This window comes from Thunnus thynnus, chromosome 17, assembly GCF_963924715.1.
Source record: "Thunnus thynnus chromosome 17, fThuThy2.1, whole genome shotgun sequence".
Lineage (NCBI taxonomy): Eukaryota > Metazoa > Chordata > Actinopteri > Scombriformes > Scombridae > Thunnus > Thunnus thynnus.
In genome coordinates this window covers 28,220,635-28,238,321 of record NC_089533.1, presented here as the reverse complement: position 1 = coordinate 28,238,321, position 17,687 = coordinate 28,220,635, and the positions used below count along the sequence as shown (strand labels likewise).

Sequence of the window (17,687 nt, the reverse complement as noted above, 5' to 3'; positions counted from 1 at the left end):
GAGGTATTAAAAAAGCTTCTTATCTTATTCTTATGTATTCTTATGGTGCCGATATTATGTGAATCATAATATAATGGGCTATTATATTATATAATATATTATCTGGCAGCTACGTATATCCAACATCACTGCATCTGTTTTGTTTTTGTTCAGTCATTTCAATTTATTAGTTGTTCAGTTTTCTATGTATTACACATATATATTAAATATAATTACTGTGTGTGTGTATGTATATATATATATATATATATATACATATATATATATTGTGTATGTGTAGGCTTGTTAGAAACTAGTTTCAGCGTGTTTGAAAGTAACAATAGCGGATGTTGCACAGAGAGGAAGTGTGATTAGTGGGTGTGTGTTGTCTTCTCCTTCATTCAGTGCGACGTTTTATTAAAGTTGTAAGATGGCGACGGTGCATTTGAGGATTGGGGATCTAGTGTGGTGAGATAACCGTTTAACATTGTTAAACGCCTCTATTTCTGATCATTTGTCTTGCATTACACAAAGCAGTGTCGTATTAACCAGTTAGTCGAAGATTCATATTTCTTGTTGGTTTTAACCTGACGTAGGTTAGTTGATGGTCAACCCAAACAAACTGCCAGCCGAGCTGACTCAGCCAACAGCCCTCGTTAGCTGCTAGCTAACGTTAGCGGATAAGCTACCAAAAAGGTTCAGACCGAAACTAGGTTTTCGTTTTTTTCCGGACACAACTATGCATTTTACAGTTGTAATTCTTGCACCAAAGTGTTTATCTGTAAATCCTCACCAAACACTTAAAATGTCCAGTGTTGTAGAAATTTCGGTCCATGACGAGCGTCGCTAGCATCGTAAGCGGATATCTACTGTTTGCATCTGCTCTGTTTCCGTGATAACTGTAGCAGCTCTTTCTCTGCAGACTCGCGTTTATCTGTATTATCTGGATGTAGGTTGATTTAACCCGAACGATAAGGCGATTTATTTGTGTGGAGAGATACATCAAACTGGTCGTTACCATTATTGTAGCAGCAGTTTGTGTTTCACATGATGTGTTATCATCTATCGTTGCATTACAGCAGGACAGCGACGCTACATAAACAACATAGTAACTGAGAGTTGCACTGTGCATGAGCATAACGACATTGTTGAACATTTGTTACTTCAGACCTGATTAATCGCCAAATTTCAGAACACCAGCGATTCAATCAGCGGCTGTTTTCTCTTGCCACATTGTTCAGCTGTCTATTATTGTTTTGAATATCTTATTTTAAAAAGTAATCAGACAGATTATATCTGACACATGGCTGCAGCTCAATAGTGTTCTACTTTATATATGACTCTTGTAAGTGAGGCGTACAGAAGTTGCTGTCTGAATTGCTTTCACAAACACTGCAGTTATGTAATATGGCAAGAGGAAATGTTTCTAAAACTTATGAGAATATAACAGCAAACTAAGAGAGACAAAAGGATATATCTTTGTCAACTATTACTGAAAAACAGCATGGGATAATTCTTTATGAACAGCTGACAGCCACAACAGATGAAACACCATGAGCCTCACTAGATTAGGCAACACTGCTTCAGTTTAAATATGGTGTAAGATATGTACTAGTTTGTCTGCTCCCTGTATTTCAGTAGATTAATACAGTTAACTTGTTTTACAGTGCTGCTGTTTTTTACTCCGTGTTTGTAGTCTTACACTGTAAGAACCAGCAGCAAGAAGAGCTCGTTTGAAATGTTTGATTCTAGTGCTGGTTACTACGCCTGAGTTTCAATACATACAGTCATATAAGAAGAAGCAAAGAAGAGCACATTTTTGATTTCAATCATAAATTATTGGATCAAAGTTAATAAGCATCAGAATCCGACCGGACACGTGGGTCTGGCTTGGTGTACTTGACAGTTTTTGATGCTCTGTGCTTTGGACACTCTTCAGTTGGTACCAAGAACTTATCGATGTTCAATACTCAGCTCTAGCAGCAATTAGTGTAATTGGTTAGCTGAAATTGAACTGATAGAAAGCACTGCTTGGTGAAATACAGTGAAGTGTCTTAATGCATCTCTGTACTCGGCAGAAAGACATACCAGGACTAAACGTATCACTCTCATTTCAGGGGGAAGCTTGGGCGTTACCCACCATGGCCAGGAAAGGTAAAGAGTGAAGGTTTAAAGGAAAAGAAATTCCAGCATTTGCATGACAAACCTTGTGCTAATGATCTACTCAAACATCTATTCACATTTCAGATAGTAAGCCCTCCCAAGGACCTGAAAAAGCCAAGGGGCAAAAAATGCCATTTTGTGAAATTCTTTGGAACTGAAGACCAGTAAGTCTACAGCAGACAGTAAGGTATCAATTCTGACTGAACTTGCAATTTTTTCTCCCATCAGATGTGTAAGAGCTGTGTTTTTGTGTGCTTGTCCAGTGCCTGGATCAAAGTAGAACAGCTGAAGCCCTACCACGCCCACAAAGAGGAGATGATCAAGATAAATAAAGGCAAGCGCTTCCAGCAGGCGGTGGATGCAGTGGAGGACTTCCTAAAGAAAGCAAAGGGGAAAGAACAGGTGAGGGAGTCGTCCTATAACACTTCACATGTTTTTTGCATCTCAAGAAACACATCCTCTTGGTTTTAGTATGAGTCATTTTTTTTTATACACATGCAACAAATGGAAAAATTGAATGTGAACTTTAGAAAAGACACACTGACTTCTGGGAAATTATTAACTGAAGGTGACAGGTTTAGCTATAGTGGTTATAACAAAAAGGTAACCTGAAACATTTGACTCACAAAAGTCATTCTTGGATTACATTAACAGTTACACTCAGATGAGATAAAATTGTAAGTGTAATATGAATGGATCTACTAATGATCAGTATCAACAGGAGGAATGATTACAGTTCATTTGGACTCCTGACTGTTGTTTTAAGACAGACTTGAAAAATGGTGAACCTGTCCTTTAACTGTGCCAGAAAAGAAGGGGTTTGATTGTTGTGTTGGGGATCTGGAATCTACAAATTCCTGTTTGAAAACGGACATAATGAACGTCCTACTGACCTAATTAAAGTAATGTTAATGTGTCTCATTCCATCACACAGACTGCCATTTGTAGTATTCCCCTTTTTAATCCACTTGAGAGTACCAGAGCTTCCCCCCAAAAGTTGATTATTCAAATCAGCGGTCCAGGAGCCAAAGATCCAAATTTAATTATGTTAGTGGAAGTATTAGAATGACATTGTAGCCAGAGCAGCAAAGCATAATAGTATGGCAGACTACAGCGTGTTGTGTCTCAAAATGACTTAACAAACCTGACCATGATGGAAGTAGAAAAGGAGTGCATAGCAGTGTAATGTGTGCCTTGTTTATTCTTGTTTCTGTATGTCCAGTCAGATCATCACTGTGGCTGAAAGTGTTGTCAGGATATATATATATGGAGGCTGTTGTAGAAGTTTAGTTTGGGGTGGCTGGCTGTTTTGTAGATGCTCTGGACTGTACCGTAAGGCCGTATTTAGACCAAATCAGGCAGTGCAGTGGAAACGCCAGTTCTCACATTCATTTGAATGGGGGTGGTGCGCTTCGGCTGCGGGCGTTTTGGCTGCTGCTGGCGCCGCGCTGGACTGTGGCCGGAAAGTTGAGCCAGAGTCAACTTTTTTGGAGAAACGCAACCCGACATCACTGCGGCTGAAGGCCAATCACAGCCGGAGATCAGAGTGATCAGAGCTGTAAACTCTGCCATGACGGAGTAAAAAGATGTTAGCAGGAGGAGGGGAGGATATTTCTCTTTGTTTGATAATGTTAAAAGTAAAGTTAGACTCTAGTCTGCCTCCTGACTCATTTTAAAAAAGACGAGAAAAAGAGAGAGAGCAGCTGTGGTTGAGTGAGCTGGAGAGTGAATGAAGAGAGGGAGTGCTGGTAGTGAGAAAGCCGGTGAATCACATCCATAAAATGTTATTTTCTGATTGTTTTTCTGATTGTTGGAGCCAGCGGTGGTGGGCCGCACCACTTGATTTGGTGTGAATACGGCCTAACTGGGCAGTGGCCGTACAGTGCTGTAAAATATAATAATATATAATAAGTAATATAACAGAAATATGTAATGGAAAGAAAAAGCAGGATCACTGACGCACAACTGGTGTTAAGTTCCAGGTATTAATATGCATTCATAAATATGTATGCTCACAATATTTCTTGTACTGGTTGTATAATATGCAGTTGGTCAAATAACTGCCTGTGTTAGTGTACATGTTATCTTGTGTTGGGAAGGAAACAGGATGTGTTGTTGTGCATGAAGTGGGTTGTTAGCATGGCCATCAGCAATTAAGCAGTTGTCAAGTAGCTTCAAAAGGTTGTCTTCTTGTAACAACTGGCACAGAAAGTATTTGTAGCTTTGAGAGGAAACACAAGCAATTAGTTCCACCACCTCAAACACACGAATGATGTAAACATGTTTTTATACTTGAAGCAACCAAGGTGTGAATAAAACTATCACTTGTTTTGATATTCACAAGAGACATGAACCAGGAACACAGAAAAGAAATAAAGAAAAGAATTAATAGGAGCTCCAATGTAATTTAAAACTATATTCCTTTATCTATCCATACCTAGTAAATGTGACAATCATGATATTGTCCAGCCTTGCTGTTGTGTCACCACAGCACACAAACGCAGGACATGTCTGTTTCCACCACTGAAACTGATCTAATCAAATTAACGATTAATGAAGTGAGACTTCTCTTAATTAGCTCCGCTCCTTCAAGCCTCCTCCATGAAACACTCCCCGGTATCATGTTCAGTGTCAGCAAATGTTTATTCAGGTGGACACATGGTCTCTGTGGAGGCCATCTGCCCACCAGAAAGACTTGACTTCAACATTGTGAAAATCACTTTTCCCTTCTGCTTAGACAAGCTTATTTTAGACCCATGTTCAATTCAAACAGTTGTCAGACAGCTGAGACCTTTCTTGTAACGTTTACACAAAGTGATGATCTTTTTCTTTAACAGAACTCAGATGGCAAAGGAGACTCAAAAGGAAAGAAGACGCCTAACAAGCCACTGAAAATACTAGAGGAGGATGATGAGGATCTCAGTGCCCTGAAGGACCCCTCTGAGAAGGTCAGTAGGACACTGAGTTAAAAACATTATCCTGTCAAACATTGGTGAAGGAGAGGTTTACTCTCAAATATTTAAAGGAACCTGTCGAGTGGAAAAGAGCTTAAATACAGTTTCTGTCAGATTTCATCACTACCCTTTTTTTATAATACATTCTATTTTCCATTTAGCTTCTGCAGTAGAGCATCAAAAGTGATGCATACTTCCAGTGTTCAGTTTACATAACTTCCAGAAGGAGCTGTCAACCTGACAGATGCCTACAGTGTAACAGGTTACAGTAAGGAGCAGCAGTGGCTATGGAGCTAATGTTGTCATGACACCAGACTTCTGAAATCAGTGCCATTTACTTAGAGTCAGATCACCCAAATAAAAAAAACCACACAGTATATTCTCACTTAGTTCTAGTGGTATTTATCCATGAGATCAGTTTGGTTTTATTTGTCCAGGTTACAGTAGAGGTAATCGGAATTCTTTGAAATCGGTCTTCAGTACTGTCTCCTCCGTGTATGAGAAACGTCCCCCCCCACTACAGCAGACATGGACCTCTACAGATTCACCCTTTTGATTTAAAAGGTGAACATGTGTCTCTCTCCTCCTTAAAGGACTTAACTGACTCTGACCCCGAGCCGTCCACTATTGAGAGGCTGGGGGCTGGACCTGGCTCAGGATTCAAATGGGAAAGCAGTGTAGGTGAAACCCCCTTCCCACCAAGCCTGCCTTGCCTTTCTGTTCTTCTACCTGACCTTAACCTTTGGCTTAAATCACCCGAAACTGCAGACCTTTCCCTTCTGACCTGTTTGGTGCTCACTCTTGACTACTGAAACTGTTGGTTTTTGCGTGTGCTGTTGAGCTGGTCACCAACTCTGAGCTTTTGTTTCAGTTGACCCAGAAAACGTTGTGATTTGCTGGTCAGCTGTGTGGTTTCTGTGAGCGTCTTGTAGTAATGAGAGCCTACCTGCTCCTCAGGACCAGGGTTGATGACCACTCTACATAAAATGCTCTTAGAGGATTGGTTCACACTTTTTCAAATATGTTTTAAAACAATAGTCGGGTGCCCATGTGAACAAAACAAAGAAAATCTGTCTGTGATTCCCCGGAGAAACACAAAGACATTGTGTGCTGATCTATGGTGGAGGGATAGCAACACAAAGACCTTGGAAGATATCAGCATTCGTGTCGGTTGATTTGTCTAATTCAAACTGTGAAGCCTCATATTACTTTCAGCTGAACGTTGGAATGTGTTTTTACGCAGATTGAGAACTGTGGGTTTTGTCCATAATTTATATTGAAATAGCTTTAAGAAAGGATCTCTTTGTCACCAGTATGAACAGTATGATTACAGCAGGCAAAAACCATGGGCATGCATGTATTGTTCAAAGGCAGACTTGAAAAAATGTGAACCAATCCATTAGACCAGAATGACCACCGTGTATGTGTGAGTGTGTGTGTGTGAGAAGAAATACCCCTAAATAAAGGTTGAGCCATGAACTGTTTGTCTATGTCAGTGGAAACAACCATCACAAATGGTCACTTTGCTCTTGCACTTCACATGCGACAAGTATGGAATTCCAAAAACTGCATAAAAAATATTGTACTTGTGAAAGTGCCTAAATGTACATTACTATGTATATCTATTCATTTTTCATAGTGAAAACAATGTATATACATTTGTTACTTTTAAAAAAACAACAACTGGAGTTTATGTGTCAAACGCAGTCAGCCAATAGAGTCTTTTTATAGTCTGGCAAGTTGTAAACAGAATCATTTCAGTCCATTTCCTGGTTTCAGTTGTCAATCGATACAAAACATCACCATTTCCTCCAATTAGAATAATGCAACAAAAATCTGCCTTTAACTATGTTATATTTATCTAAATCTGATTTAATGACATGTTTTTATTTAAAGGCTGAAATTGAAGTACAAACGTCAACAGTTTCCACTTACATAGGGAGAAACAGATGGTGAACTTTCTGAGTTGAAATGATTTTAATCAAAGCGCACAGTACCTGAAACACTGGAGTCAGAGGCTGTGTGGTTTCACAGCACTCTGTTACTGAGAGACTGCTTTCATTTACCACACATCCCCCCCCAAAAAACAACAACTGTAATGTTACATATGATTATTAGCTGGAGGATAGTTCCACAGTGATCAACTGCTTTCATTGAATAAATGAGAGAACTCATGGACCTTAGCTGTAATTGAGACGCCATACACCATAAAAAGCACGTAGCCTTTGTGTCAGTTGTAAAACTAGTTTTGAAGTGAACGGCAGACTGTGCTGGAGTAATGCAAATCTTGTTAGACTGCTATGATGTGAGTATTTAAAGAGTCAGCCAGTGTGGCTAGTATGTTGTTATTGCTTCCAAGCTGATTCATAAACAGTTGAACACACACACACTGGCTGTGTAGTTTGTACTATATTGTATTTTGTGAGTTAATTCTACTATTGCTATGGAACAGTGAAGGGACATAAAGTTTTATTGATACTTTCACCACTAACACACAAGGAGGGAATCACATATTTAGGCTGTGGATTCTACTCCCAAATTTTTCCAGAAACTCAGAAAACAGAAAATCATGTCAGATTGTATATGGATCATGAGGAGGAGCCCTGATGTGTTGGCATTGTGCAGTGTAGATGTAGATTCTCTCTTACGTCAGTGCATATCCAAAGAGAACTCTTTCCCACTCAACTCTTCTTCTGTTGTAGCCTGTGAAGGACGACCCACATTTCCATCACTTCCTGCTCAGCCAGTCTGAGAAGGTAAGCATTGTAACATCTGCACCCTATCATTGTTTCTTCTGTTGTAATAGGAGGTTTTTAAATAGTGCTTCAGCTCTGCATGTCTGATCTCATTTGACAGTCTGACACTCTATAGTTTTGCATACTCCAACGTGTCAGTTTGGCTCTGATGTAATCATCTGTAATAATGATATAGATCTTTATCCGGACACACCCAAGCGGAGTTTCCCAGAGGCAGTAGTGTTTCTAATGTCATCCCCCCCATGTGGGCCTGTAACAGTTAAACTGAAACAGTCTGTGGTCAGACTGATAAATCCTCTGTCATGTCAGCCTGCGAGGGCTTTGAACAATGACGTTTGTACATGCAGCTCTAAATGTCCCTGGGCACAGGTCCATTTTTAAATCTGGTTTTTATGATTATTAAGATAAGATGAAACTCAGAAAAAACGATTTCATCACACCATTCTAGTGAATGGCTTATTGTTGCATTGATACTGGTCCCATTAATACTGACCAGCTGTCAGTCAGACAGGACCGATCCACATAGTGTTTGATAGTAACTGTTTATGAAATTGTAACTTGTTTATAATAAAATGTGATTTTTATAAATCTAGAATGATAATGTGTATGTAGCATTTCATTACATTCAGCAGAAGCTTTTGTTCAAAGTGAATTACACTTTTCCCATACACATACATCTTGAGCAGTTTTGGGTGAGTGTCTTGTTCATGGACACAGGAGCCACAACAGTTTATTGAGTGTAACTGACTTAAAGCTGGTTTCCACAGTTGAGCTCCAATTCAAACACATGCACATTCAGGAAAAACATTGATGCACTTAAAATCTACTAGCCACGGCCCTCCTGGTAGTGTTGTGGTGGTTTAGACACATACCACACTACTGACCAGCTTTATGTTTGTGTTTTCTGAATTTCTGCTGTGATCTGATTTTTCCCAATAACCCGGTCTCCTGTGTACATGTATTCAGTGAACAGGGAATGGAAAGATGTAAGGCGGTCAGAATAACAAGTCAGCCCAGCAGTGGATTAAACATCATGTTTGTACTGACACACCTCCACAATGTGTGATCTTAAGTGGGGGATTCCATGTGTGTTTCTAGTGAACGATAGGAGGCTGCATTTTACTAGAGTATTCTGTCACCTCTTGATGGATTGTGGTTCTCTTTGCTCACAGCCGGCCTCATCTATGGAACCCATTAGCAAGCGTCTGAAGATCATCGAGGAGGTAAAGTAACATGTGAATTGTAGTAACATAAACAGGTGAAATGTTGCTTCCCAGTATTTCTGGATACCGTTATGTTTTGCTTTCTGTTGTGTTTTTAGTAACAGAAGTAAGGCTTGAGTCTGAAATTGACAGTGATGTTGCTTTTGATTGTGTAGGACACGGGGTCAACATCTATCCAAGCAGCAGACAGCACAGCCATCAATGGCAGCATCACACCCACAGATAAAAGGTATTAACACATCCTCACTGCAGAGCACCATTAACCAAATGACTTACTAAGTTTAGCTGGAAAACACATCATGAGGTTAACACCTCGGATTATTATTACTGATTTTATTACTTTATTTTGTTGTCATTCAGGAACTTTTGCTATGGTTTCTTGTCTTTAAGCTTAAAACACAAAAACATATGAATCCTACTTTTTTATTTCACTGTTTGTTTGTTGATGATTTTAATCAGTTTGTTTTTCTTGGACTTCCAGGATAGGCTTCCTGGGTCTGGGGCTGATGGGCAGCGGTATAGTTTCCAACCTGTTGAAAATGGGTCATGTTGTCACAGTGTGGAACCGCACAGCAGAAAAGGTACCATAATGCAACGCATTATCAATGTAGACACACACATGAGCCAGACTTAATGTTCTCCTGATGAATGTAGACAAACGCATCATCTGATAGGAAACCATTACATATGCTGCCGTCAGTGTAGATAAGTCCCATGAATGACATGAAAGATTTGACCAGTTGTGTGTCAGAATTAGAATAACAAGACTAGGTCACAACCTAGTATATGGCTGAACTGTGTATGAAATAAGGGTGTAATGGTACAAAAAATTCACAGTTCAGTATGTACCTGGGTTTTGGGGTCTCGGTTCGGTAAGAAAGGTAGAAAATAACATTTTGGTCTTTTATTTTGAAAAATGTAAATATCCAACAATGGCCAAAACTATTACTGAAACAGTGCAGTGGAAAACTTTTCTGTTTCCTGCAAGCAGTCAGGCCACCTGCTGACAGCTGTTTGACGCAGTTTCATGGTTTAACTGTATACAAAGTAGTTGAAACTAGCTCCACCTGCAGCAGCTACAACAGTAACATGCTGCTCTAACACTGATGCTTCACTATTAATAATCTAATGATGTCATATATAATAATATATCAGTCAGAGGGACCAAACCACTACTTTTACTGCAATACTTAAATTACACTTTTCTCTCTCAGAACTGGTGTTTATAGTTGTTCTGAACAGCTTATCTCGGAGTGAAAAGCTGACCAGCACAGAGAAGACAGGGGGACGACTATCACAGAGAGGGGAGGGGGACGGGGAGACACGGTATCATTTCACTACGGAGATAACGAAGCATATTTTAATAGTAGTGTTGCACTCAGTAAGTGTAATGGGTCTCTCGTTTGTCATTCTGATGACAGGGTAACCACGCTACCTTGGCTAAGCCAGCTAGCATACCCATGAGCATACTAGCGCTGCACTGCCAAAACGTTCTGGGTGGAACTTGCGCTCTAGAATTATTGTTCCACACTCAGAGTAAGTGGATTATTAAACTATTTTGACAGTAATTGTTTGGGTCACAGAGCTTCTAGGAGTGCATGCACAGAACCATAACGTCTGTACTGTGACGGTTCAGGAGAATACACGTACCATTACATCCCTAATATGAAACGCTAGAAGTCTTAATTTGAAATGAGGGCTTTTAATTTGAAACGGATATAGAAAGTGGCGGCATTCAGCTGACCAATGGTATAACTTCAGCTACTTCAGCGGGAGAGTTTCTGCCAAAAACAAGCAGTGCGACCCAAGGAGACATGAGAGCAGCTGCTCGCTAACAGCTAGCGTCATGTGTGTTGACAGCAGAGAGCAGGAGGGAGGACTGACATCTCACTAAGCTACTCTATGCTGCTGCAGGCGGTCACAGAGCAGACACTTTCAATTTATAACTGTAGCATCCGTCATCTGACTTAGTTTTGATATCAAGCTTAGTGTTTCACAGATGAGTTTTTTATTTGATGAACATGGGCGCTGATTCGCAAAAATGAACTAAATGAATAAAAACAGCAGTAGGCAAGTAATGTAATGGTGAACAGCGGTAACATCTTTACACATGTCACAACAACAGTATCCCCCCTCCCCCCTACTGTTGCATTAGACTCTGAGCCCTGTCTGCTCTGTTCCAGTGTGACCTGTTCATCCAGGAGGGTGCCAGGTTAGGCCGGACTCCTGCAGAGGTGGCTTCAATGTGTGATATCACTTTCTCCTGTGTCTCTGACCCAAAGGCCGCCAGGGATGTGAGTACAATCATCTACAGTAAATGGCTTCCTGCGGAGGTGTGATTAGTGGCTCGTCGGTAAAATAACTTCTCCATGTCTTTGTGTTTGTTTTTCTCCAGTTGGTGATGGGTCCCAGCGGAGTCCTGCAGGGAATCAGGCCGGGCAAATGCTATGTAGAGATGTCCACTGTAGACCCAGAGACCATCACAGAACTCTCACAGGTATGTACTGACACAAACACACACACATTTTAAGGAGCTATAACAATACTACACACACTATAAAGTCATGCAGAATCAAAAGGACCTATTGAAGCATTTTACCATGTATCCCAAAACCCTGAAACAATCGAGACTTTTCTTGGATGCAGTTGTCATTGTTGCACTCATAGTAGTGATTCATTGTTCAATCTCTGAATATCAGGTGATAACGTCGCGGGGTGGCCGTTTCCTGGAGGCTCCAGTGGCAGGAAGCCAGCAGCTCTCCAACGACGGGATGCTGGTCATCCTAGCAGCTGGTGACCGAACAGTTTATGAGGACTGCAGCAGCTGCTTCCAGGCCATGGGCAAGACCTCCTTCTTCCTGGGTATGTAGGATGTAATGGTACCAGTCAGCTCCTGGTTCAGTATGATGCGTAGCTGTATCATACTGAATGCCTTTGACAAATGTAAACATCTTTTTCTCATCTAACTCTCAGCAAGAAAGTGAATAAGCACATATCCCAAAATGTAAAACAATTCCTTTTAAGGTAATGTAGGTAGATTGTAACCCTTCAGAAGCTGTAAGTGCTGATCTAAATGTTTCTTGTCAGCCTCTGGTTTCTCTCTGCTTCCTGTTTATTTCTCTGAGTGTTCGAGCCGACAGACTGCATCCAATGACTACATTTTGTATACATTCATTGGAAGAGCTTTTACTGCAAGTTCCCTGCTCTGTGGCTGCCAGCTGCAGGCATGGGCTCCCTGAGGATGTAGAGATGTTAGGTGACTGCTGCATATTTCTATTTTTATGTGATTATAAAGATGTTTGTGTGTTTTCAGGTGAAGCAGGGAATGCAGCAAGGATGATGCTGATCCTCAACATGGTGCAGGGCAGCTTCATGGCCACCATTGCAGAGGGACTAACCCTGGCCCAGGCCACCGGCCAATCACAGCAGACGTTCCTGGACATCCTGTGCCAGGGCCAGATGGCTAGCACATTTGTGGACCAGAAATGCCAAAGTAAGTCAACACAATGGAAGTTTAACACATCTGTTTACTTATTCAGTTACCTGAAACTTCTTTACTTAAGTTGTGCTTACAGTAACTTTTCTTGCTGCCTTGTCCAGATATTTTACAGGGCAACTTTAAGCCAGACTACTATTTGAAACACATTCAGAAGGACTTGAGGCTAGCTATCTCCATGGGCGACATGGCCAATCATCCAACCCCAATGGCTGCAGCTGCCAATGAGGTACAACACTGTGCTTTTCTTTATCATTTCAGGTGTACACTTGCCTATTGTATGTTTATTTTTTCTTCTTTGTAACTTTACTGAAAAGGATCAACAAGAACAGAGTTGAATCCTTTTTCTTTTTCTATTGTGTGAAACACTGCCTGCCTGCTCTCAGTACTCTTGGCTCTTTCATCTACATAGTCATAATGAACAGGGCACATTCCACATGCTGCCAGTGAAACACACTGGATACATTAGGAAACATGACGGCTTCAGAGATAAAGTGAGTAGAGTGTGGGGCTGACAGAATGTAGAAAGTGAAGCTGACTGTATTTTTGTGAAGTGCCTCATTCATCAGGAGAACATAAAGTCTGGGTCATGTGTGTTTATGATCACAGAGCACTATAAATGGCAATCAGCTGAATGTCCTCTTTCTTGTCTTCTAAATCTGTCATCTTTGTAGTTCTCACCATGTGTTTTATGTAATACATTAGTTTATTTAGCCCCAGTCTGTCTGTATGGGTGTTCATGGTTCCTGCAAAGACTCTCCTCTAGCGCCACCACCAGCCCAATGTTGTTCCTTGTTCAGTTTCTGTACAGTTTGTTGTGGACACTGTAAATATTCTATTCTCACAGCAGATATTTGAACTTGTTATAGTAGGAAAAGCACAGGTGTTACTAATCACATTGATGGCTCAGTTCCATTCTAGCAGGACCCTGAAACTAAAGCAGCTAAATGGAATTCAACCATCCTTCATATATTTTTTTTGATTGGTGCTCATCTTCCATGAAGAACACCTGTCCTCAAATAACAGATGATGAACCCTTTAGATTTGAATGATCCTTCATCAGTTCCTTTAGCGTCACCCTCAGGAGAAAAACATCCTCCCTCCACTACTGGTAGTTATGACAATACCAAAACTATCATTGTCATGTCATGTGTTGTTAAGCCCCGGTCAATAGGAAACTCATTTGTCCCTCCAACACTTTAATATGGTGCAGTGTAATTAAAGATGCATGATTATGGATGCCAGAAATATTCTCTGCAAGCCATTGTGTGTTTGGGCGGAATATACCTTACTCTATTAGAGCTCAACCAGCATCACTCTCCTCTCTGACCAATAAAATAATAAATGCTAGAATAACAATAGTACAATTGAAAGCCTTGTTCTTTCTGTCTCTGTGCAGGTTTACAAGAGGGCTAAGGCACTGGACCAGTCGGACAACGATATTTCTGCAGTCTACAGGGCCTACATTCACTAGAGCGAGGTGTGACCTATCCTCTGGACCACACAGTCTTTAATCCCTTATTGTTTCTCCCTCGTCATCTAACGAGTTGTTTTATTTTTTATTTTATTTTTAATTCTAATTGTTTTATTTCATTTTTGCCCCGGCGCCAGCCACGTTACCTGCCCACAACCGATGGGATTGTAATTCCTTTTGTTAGAGGCAACCTTGAGCATTGCACTGACTTTACTGTGGGGAATACAAGCTATACGAGTGCTCTAAACGAGGTTGTACTGCTGCACCTGGGCAGTTTGCTGTGGGGGCAGCTCATCTGGTTACTGATATCTAACAAACGGTAGAAGTCATGCAGGGTGTTGGGCAGGGACGTGGGGTCCAGTGCCACTGTGAAGAGCAGGGTGTCCAGCTCACGCCAGATAAATTGCTGTCAGGTTTTGTGGATACATAAACCCTAAGGATTTTTTTTTTTTTTTGTTCATGTACAAATGATGACTTTATTTAATTCAGTGTGATCTTTGATTTCTTTTAAATGTCCAGATTTCCATGAGAGAAAACACCAAGAACATGCCACTGCATTGCCTTAATATTGTAACCCCTCGAGTCTCTCAATAATAGATGTATTTATTTATGTTTCTTTCTAGGTCTTCTTGGTGCAGTTTGGTCATGGCTTGTTTCTGTATTTGACAAAGATGATTTATGCTTTTAAGTTGGTGTTAATGATCTTTCTTGAACAGGTTAAGGACAGAACAACAGATGTGTTGAGGCCTTAAAATGCAGTAATTAATATTTTTCATCAAGAGTTGAGATTTACATGTATGCTTCATTCTTGAGTTTGGAAAGTTCTCATTTCCACTGTGTTTTCTTTTTTTTTTTTTTTTTTTTAATATATTCTGGAACTAGATGAATCCCATTTTTGAGTTGTATTTTAACTGAAGTTGATAATTAAGCCCCGATGTCAATCATGGTTGTTTGTTTTTCTGGTAGTTGCAGATAAAAAAGTTGAGACTGGGTTTGAACGGCACATTTAAAACCATCATGGGACATAAATTTACAGTTTAAAAAGCAAAGCGATGAAACGGTTGTACGTGGGTTAGGAAGGTTTCATGACTCTGAAGGCTGTAGAATAAATCCTCAGCTCCACAATCAGCAGCTGATTGGAGCATCATTGACAAACTGTTACATCAGTCTCACCCTGACACACACACACACACACACACACACACACACACACACACACACACACACACACACACACACACACACACACCTTACTCCAGCTAAATAGTTTGTTACATTTCCATATTTAACAAATCGGATAACAGATCCTTATTATCTCTGTCTTACATTGACCTCAAAGATTCCAGCTGTGTTAAAATGAGGGACAGCAGGAGGTCACATGACAGTGGGGGCGATCTTGACTATGTAGTAGAGATCTTCACAGATCCACTCAGTTCCTAGTGAACCAACTCAGCTCTAAAACCAGAGCGATACATCAGCCAGCCAGTATAAGCTTCAGATTCATCATATGTCTGCTGATAATTAACAAGATGTCAGTACAGAAATGCCAAAGATATGTTTAAGGTCATTTCTTAACAGTGTTTGTTCACCAGAGAGTGATGACAAGTTTAGTTCTCAAAAATCTCAAATGTCAACATTGGTATCTTCTTCAAAAATCCACTATCAGTTGAGCTCCACTCGGGTCCAAATTCTACTCAGTCTAATGAGGTGTAGTAGGACCCTGTTCTGTTTCAGGTCTGTGTGTGGACATGTCTAATACCTGAGTGGCTCCTGCTCTTTTTCACCATGGCAGCACATGAATTTTTGGATATTGGATTTGGTGTATGCTCAGGTCTATTTGGATGCACATCATGTTTAGGTAGGTTTTCTACTGGGTCTGTTGTGGGTCACGTCTAAAATGTTGAACCTGTGAAGATCTCTACTGCATAGCTGGAAACATAACCTGTATAAGTATTGACCGACATATGCAAAAGAAACCCAGCATGATGGTGCATACTCAAACAATGATGTAATGTCCCTGAGGAGGTGAAACAGCTGATCCACTCAGACTGTCAAAGACCAAACAGAAGCACAAATCAGACCATACATGTCAAGTGTCTGTGTTTTGAATTTTATGATGTGTTCATTTTCTATCAGTTTTGGTTTAACTTCACATCAGCCTCTGGTGATAATTGCAAGAAGGAAGTAGATGTCATGTGTGAGCTCTAATCTGTCCCACATGCTGTCAGGAAGAGCAGAAATGGTTCAATTCATATGGGGATTATAACAACAAATCTATCTTTCTTTTTCTTTTCCCTTTTTGAACATATCAGTAGTCGACCCCACTGTCACTATGTTGGATTTCAAATATTTCAAATGATGTGCTGCTGAGCCCAGCTGATATGAAGAAACAGAACACAGAGTGCACCAGAGAAGACCCCAAACTCTATAATCACTTCCATGCAGGGAAAACACAGACCTCATGATGTTTAGTTCTTTAAGGCCCACAAGTTTCTATCATTGAAAGAGTTTTTCATCAAACTAAATGATTTAGTTGCATGTTAACAACCCAACATCCCACTTTGAAAAGTTTTTCTGGTTTTCATTTCTGCCAGATGAACGACATTTAAAGCTTTTAATTTCGTTTCCCCCCTCACACAGCATAGTGTAAAGAAATGTTTTTAGAAGACATGTAAATAGCACATTAGTAAGGTTTCTTTTATATCTACAATAACCAGGATTAATGAAAACAACTGCTTTTGATTTTGACTCTACAGAGCGACTGTCTAACATCTTTGTGTCTTAATACTGTAGATTGTTCAGTTCAAGTGTAAATGGTTTATTAATATGTGGCTTATATAATCTGGCTTATTATCGCATTCAAATGATAATGACTTGGATCCCAGTTAAGGTAGGAGGTTGTAACTTTGGTTTTGGGGGATATTTATGATTTTGTGTACATGTGGAAATATCAAGACTTTTGTGCTGTTTAATAAATCCTCTCCTGATTACTGACATGTTTGACGTTTAATGACTGATCTGTTGACCGGCTGATGAAGTTATCTTGTTCTACTGATGTTATTTTGACTGTTAGTTCCTTTTAGATCTCTAATGTTTGCCAGTCAATGGTGAGCAGACGAGAGAATACTGCCCTTTGTTTTTCTTCTGAAATTCTAGCTTCATGTTAAAGGTGAGGCTGGCGTTCTTCTATATTTCTCGTATTGTCAATAAATCCCATGAAAAAAAAACAAAAACCTGTCTTTAATTTGTCTCTCAACACTTTCTGACTTCCCCACCCTGTCTGGCTCTCAGCTCCAAGCCCACTGCTTCCTACTGGAAACACCTCACTAATATAAAGGCTCAGTCATTTAAATAGGTTTACAGAATATCACCAGACTTATCCTCAAATGTTTAAGCTCGTTTACTGTAAATATGACAAGTCTTGTGAATCCATCATGATTTGCTTTCCATGAATATTGATAAAAATACTGCAGAAACTGCGTTAACTACACGTCACACAGCTGAGACGTGATTCACTGAACAAACTAACTCCTCGCAGGCTGCGCAGAACCACATGTCTGCGTGACGCTGTGCGCAGGGGCAGTGGGCGGGGTCACTAATAGTGAACGTGTGACCAGTTTAATGCTGCATTCAGGTGATTCT

General features: G+C 40.3%; 1 protein-coding gene across 2 annotated transcripts; it reads left to right on the top strand.

The window, feature by feature from the left end:
- Nucleotides 1-363: 363 nt before the first annotated feature.
- On the top strand, nt 364-17,039 carry glyr1 (glyoxylate reductase 1 homolog (Arabidopsis)). Of its 2 annotated transcripts, XM_067571112.1 has the most exons (16): nt 364-447; nt 2,097-2,133; nt 2,227-2,306; nt 2,406-2,544; nt 4,980-5,090; nt 5,690-5,773; nt 7,799-7,852; nt 9,025-9,075; nt 9,231-9,304; nt 9,557-9,656; nt 11,259-11,369; nt 11,471-11,572; nt 11,775-11,937; nt 12,389-12,568; nt 12,676-12,800; nt 13,971-17,039. In XM_067571112.1, the coding sequence occupies exons 1-16, from the start codon at nt 410-412 to the stop codon at nt 14,043-14,045; spliced, it is 1,524 nt and encodes a 507-aa protein (XP_067427213.1). In that variant the 5' UTR covers nt 364-409; the 3' UTR covers nt 14,046-17,039. The 2 variants fall into 2 exon arrangements, with proteins under 2 accessions (XP_067427213.1, XP_067427214.1); XM_067571113.1 differs by lacking the exon at nt 5,690-5,773.
- The last annotated feature ends 648 nt before the right edge of the window (nt 17,040-17,687 follow it).